The 6,000-nt window shown below is 41.1% G+C and overlaps 1 protein-coding gene across 1 annotated transcript in view; it reads left to right on the top strand.

Moving 5' to 3' along the window:
- The first annotated feature begins 530 nt into the window (after positions 1-530).
- plekhm3 (pleckstrin homology domain containing, family M, member 3) overlaps positions 531-6,000 on the top strand; it is a 43,673-nt gene continuing 38,203 nt past the window's right edge. Inside the window, exons 1-2 of the mRNA XM_062431806.1 lie at positions 531-562; positions 3,012-3,927. Of these exons, the coding sequence (XP_062287790.1) occupies positions 3,405-3,927 (523 nt within the window). The 5' untranslated portion in view covers positions 531-562; positions 3,012-3,404. The remainder of the gene's footprint in view (positions 563-3,011; positions 3,928-6,000) is intronic.

Below are 6,000 nucleotides of genomic sequence, written 5' to 3'. Positions count from 1 at the left end.
GTGGGTACTGGCCTTGCATATAATCAAATAAGAAAATGTGATTAATTTTCAAAGAAATTGGCACTATTCTTAGGCAAGGCAAGGCAGCTTTATTTATATAGCACATTTCATACGCAGGGGCAACTCAATGTGCTTTACATAAACAATCATTTAGCAGTAAGAATTGGAAACAAAGAACATTAAAACATACAATTAAAAACAAGAAAAACAATCATAATAAAAATAAAAACAATGTACAGAACAATAGAAAGAGAGACAAATAAAATAAAAACTAGACTTAAATAGAGCATAAAATATGAGTATGCAGCATCAAATAATGATTTGTATTAAATCAAAGGACATACAGTGCAAATTAAAGATTAAAATTTAAAGTACTTAGTGGGACATGTCTTTGCCAAAGTATCAAGAATCTGTGTATTCATAAACATTTATTTCGTCAAATATTTTTTGCCCTCAGTAACACTCAAAATCACAGTAGGCTACACGGAACCTTCGTCCTGTTACAGTCGGAGGACTTTATCACGGACGGACTGGCAAATGACATAATGGTAAACACAGTAAGGTGAGTCCCGATTTCTGTTCTATATGTCCTGCTTGGGCTCGCTTTTACCCCAACATCCTATCAGTGTAGCTCCACTGAGAGGCACTGCTCTTGATGTGAGAGAGTGAACGCTCATATCTTCGACTGGAGTGACATTGCTCATGGATGGAGAGAGGGCAGCCGTTAGCTTCAGGCTAACTAGCTACCCCGGCTCCCATCACATCAGCTGGGAACAGAAAAGGCCTTTGTAGCCTTTGTCAGCCTCTTTCCAGCCAGCCTTCACAATACTTCATCCACTTATTATGTTTATGTACGAGTGTCATGATAAATCAGACGTGTTAGCGAGTTAGCATCACCTAGCAAGTCACGATGGCTAAGCAGCAGGCTGACCGTGGCTTCACCTCTGTTAGTGTTTACTGCTGACACACACACACACACACACACACACACACACACACACACACACACACACACACACACACAAACACACACACACACACACACACACACACACACACACACACACACACACACACACACACACACACTGCTCTGAGGCTTTAGCCCAGTTGTTGTTTTTATTTGTGACATTGTGTATTAAATCAGTTAAGGACTAGATAAGCTAATTGGAGAGAGTTCCATTCAGTCTCCATGTAAGCTCTCACTTTCAGTTTAAGGTGATGTAATGTCATGTCATCATTAAGCTTCATGTTTGTCATGTTAAGTGTAAAAAATACAGCTCAGGGATATATAACATAAAAAGTAAGGCACATTGAGTGAGTGCATTAACTGCACAAATATACAAGAAAAAACAGCAGGGTCCATTGCAGAAAGCAGGTTTAACAAACTGTGAGTTGAGTTGTTCATGTTTTCTATACTTGAGTATGAGGAGTTATGAGATTAACAGGCATAATTACTACAATATGGTAAATGGACTGTACTTATATAGCGCTTTACACTACAACTCGTTCACCGCATTCACACACATTCATACACTGATGGCAGGCAGCTACCACGCAGGGTGCCAACCTGCACATCAGGAGGAATCTAACCATTCACTCGCATTCATACACCGTTGGCACAGCAACGGGAGCAACTAGGGGTTAAGTGTCTTGCCCAAGGACACATCGACATGTAGACTGGAGGAGCCGGGAATCGAACCGCCAATCTTCCAATTGGAGGACGACCGCTCTACCTCCTGAGCCACAGCCGCCCCTACAATATAGTCTCTAGTATCTCATTATAGGCCCTAATGACATAATACATACTTCTTTTTTACATTTCTGACTTCCTAAAAAAGAATAGAGTATTATTATATATATATAATATGGAGCCAGAAGGATCACCAAACTGCTGCCAACAAATCAGGTTTTTTTCAGGGCTTCATAATATTGTACATTTATTAAATAATATATGTAATCATTGTATTCTGTACAGTAATATTAGATCATAATGTAGTGTGACTGTGAACATATTTTCTCTATAAAGGGACGACTGATAAGATATCTATAGATAGACATATACAGTAGATTTACTTCAAATAAATACTCTAATGTGTTTCTGCTGAGTCGACTGTAATGTGTAGACTGTGTATGAGTCAACGGGAGTTCGGTGGGAAACTCCATGAGTGTCTCCACGTTGATGATTTGCTCAATGACATCAGAGCTGTAACTGTAGGAAGGTGATGTCATCGAACGTGCCACATGAGCACACACACGGCCATACTGTGTGTTCATTTAAAACGGAGCATAAATGAGTGTTAAGTGAGTGATGCATTACAGCATGTGTCAGAAAAGCTTTGGTCAGCATAATAAGTCTCCAAATAAAAACCCATCAACTCTTTTGTATTTCCAATAAATGATGGCGGATAAATCGCTAATGTTCAATAGGTCGCCTGTGTCTACTAGAAATCGGATTGCAGTGATGTAATGGTCTTTTAAATAATTCATATGTGGGGAAAAGTAAAAGAGCCTGAGCTGTGGAGGAGAAGAAAATCAATGAGAGACAGAGAGAGAGAGAGAAAGAGAGAGAGAGAGAGAGGGAATAAGAACAGATAGGCGGTCAGGCAGATGGATGGCAACCCCACCCTGGCCCCGCTTCCTCTCTGCCTGCCCAGTCCTGTGATAAGCAGCAGAGGAGGAAGTCCAGTATTATTTCATCAAGACATGATGAGGGAGAGGATGCTGCTGCTGCTGCTGAAGAGGAGTCTCTGAAGCTCTGCTCTAAGTTTTGATGAAGGGGGGGGCTGTAGGTGGGTAGATACAGTAGCAGGATGCTTAAAGTTGTCAGACAAGAAGCCTCAAGATCTAACTTTTATCTTTTTAACCAAAGGAAATCATTTGGAATGGAACATGAGTCTGTTTTACGTCGCTATGAATAACCGTGTCTTTTTCCGTTCTTTATTTGTTCGGCATGCTTCCTCTTTACTGATTCCTCTTTTTCTCTCTCTCTCGCTCTCTTTTTGTCTCAGTGAAGTCACAAACAGCCTCTTCACAGCCACCAGACGGGCCAAAAGAACATGAATGTTAAAGCTGACGGTCAGTTTCGACTTCTACAATTCGTCTGTAGCTCTTAAACAGTCATGTTTATCTCTTGTATTAAGCTTCGGTAGCTTCCCCCCCTGCATTGAAGAGGAAGGCTGTAACCCTGGATGAAGACCCTGTCTCGAGGCTGAGAGTTCAGGACTTGTTCGTGAAGCCTGAAGGCTGCTTGGATCTTCACCTCTTCCTTGCTTTGCTTACATGCCTGAAAGACATGTGTTTAGTTTAGTTTGTTGGACATGTGGATGCTAACACAGTTTTTGTGCCCGTTTTGGAAAACTATCTAGTTGTGAGATTTTTCAGCTCAGAGGGAAGGCCCAGCCATGGAGGGCCTTGAGCAACTGGACATGGTGGGCGATATCAGCCCGGCTCTGGAGGCCACGGAGGACTTCATCCAATGCATGGGCGGGATCCAAGGCCAAGGTCCGAGCCAGGCTCCGACCGGAAGCCTCCAGCCTCCCAGGCAGCCGAAGCAGCTGCAGGAGGTATCCAGCGCCGCGCAGGGGAAGCTGCGCTCCAGCGGCGTATGGAGCCTGCTGGCCAGAGAGCAGCCGGAGGTGGGGCCCTTAGGCCTGGCCTGGGCCGACAACTTCAGCGTGTTGGGGCTGGGCATGGGGTTGAGGCACGGCAAGAGGAGCCGAGCACGCTCCACCAACGACCTGGCAGCACACACCATGGAGTGTACCAATAACACCGCCAACTCCTCGTCCAACTCAGCCTTCAAGAAGGGACACAACCGCTCTAGATCTGACGTCAACTACAGACCGTCTGCCTACACTGACAATGGACTGCCCACCGTAGACTGCAACACGTTGAAGAACATGATCCTCAACCACCAGCAAAAGGGTGAGTTTACATACATACACAGTGTGTGGGTCTATGTGTGATTGGATTTTAACTCTGCATATCACTCTGCCTTAAGATTTATTACTGGAGACGTTTATGGTACACATCATTGTAATCCTCCCTCCAAGACAGACCAGACACTCACTGGTATCTCTTTATCTATAAATACCTTCTAGGAAAATGACCCCATTACCTTTCAGAACTCTTCTATCTCCCAGATGGACTTTACCAAACCCGATCTACTTGCTTTGACTTCATGTTCCTCGAGTTAGTCTGAACTTGCAAAAACTGCTTTTAGCCTTAGTGCACCTGACTCATGGAACAAAATGCAGCACCTCCTTAAAATAAACACACTTATACCTTTTGGACCTTTTAGAAATTTCATCTTAAACATCCCAACATCTACTTGTAATTGCTTTGTATAATTTTCTTCTCTTTTCTTTTCTTTTCACCCTCAATGATCTCTCTGGTATAAATAAAGGATACTACTAGTTTTGATAAGCTCTTATTTTGGTAATACTTTTGGACAGTTGAGCAGATTTTTGTTTTCTTACATTTGTTAGATGAATCAATTAAAAAAAAAAAATCAGATTAATGCATTATAAAAAACAATGAAATAATTGGGTATCAAAGTAGATGTTATTTACATTTCCTCTCTTACTTTGCATAAGTGCTCATACTTTTATTTTGTTTACTTATTATAAATTAGTGTATTTCACTTTCCCTTTTTTTCTTTCTCTTATCAACAGTTTCCATTGGAAAACAAAGGTATGAGTGTAATTAATATACTGTGGGACAATAGTCATTTGTGAGTAGGTAGAGATTGTAGAGTTAATACTAGTTCCCAAATCATACTGGATTTTAGTGGCTGATACCGATACTATATTAGGTAGTAAAAATCAATTCTGAAATCAATATGCTGGCTGATAATGCTATATGTACAGAATTTATACATAAACACACCATTTTTAGAAATGATCCCTCAAATGTGGTTATTAAACACTTGTGACAAAGATATGTAATGGAAGCTGTGATATTTTACAGTTTAATACAATTAGATAGATAGATAGATAGATAGATAGATAGATAGATAGATAGATAGATAGATAGATAGATAGATAGATAGATACTGTAGATAGTACTTTATTAATCCCGAAGGGAATTAAATAATTATAATATAATAATAATAATAATATATATAATAATGAAAACCAATGGTCATAACATTCACCCAGCATTTCATTGAGTTATCGAGGACACTTGAAATGTTGAGGATATAAATACAATCTTCAGTTAAGAATATAGAATAAAGGTGAAATGTGTCTTTAGTGAGGTCTCTGGATTATCCTCAGTATCCAGGACATGTTATTTTTTCCATATATTAACTCTTTAGACAAACTATCATTAACCTCCATTGTATTTAGCTGTACAAGGGTCAATGATAGTTCTGTGCGATAAATACATGTTCTGTAATTTGGGTGACCTGACCCTCAGTTGATTTACCTAACTGGGCATATGTGGTGTGGAGAGCCGTCTTCTTCTCGACTCATTAATGATGTCATGTCATTAAACCTGAGGTGTTCTTAATTTTAACCAATCCGCCGGCCCCTACCTGTCAGAAACATGTACACCACCTCCTCCGATGTGTACTGATCAACCATCCAGTCACCGGAAAGCTCTCCCAGCCTTGAGAGGCTTGGTCAGGACAGTATTGCTGGACTATTTGTGCTCCAGATCGGGGCGTATGCTGTACTTATGTTGAAGCATCCTTAGAGACGCAATAATGATAGAAGATGATGATAACTTGAAATGACACAGCTGTGCTACAAGAGTCAGTGTTCAGGCAGAGAGACACACACACACACACACACACACACACACACACACACACACACACACACACACACACACACACACACACACACACACACACACACACACACACACACACATTTTGTTTGTGTGTTTTGGGCATCTGAAGGCCTAAGGAGATCCTAAGGGATCCTGAGGGATAATAGCCCGTAATCCTGTCAGCAAATGGACTCAAATGAGGCGAGAGAAGAGGGAACCCAA

This window comes from Scomber scombrus, chromosome 13, assembly GCF_963691925.1.
Source record: "Scomber scombrus chromosome 13, fScoSco1.1, whole genome shotgun sequence".
In the NCBI taxonomy this organism is placed as follows: Eukaryota; Metazoa; Chordata; class Actinopteri; order Scombriformes; family Scombridae; genus Scomber; species Scomber scombrus.
The sequence above is the reverse complement of the archived record's forward strand: the minus strand, read 5'-3'. Positions and strand labels throughout refer to the sequence as shown.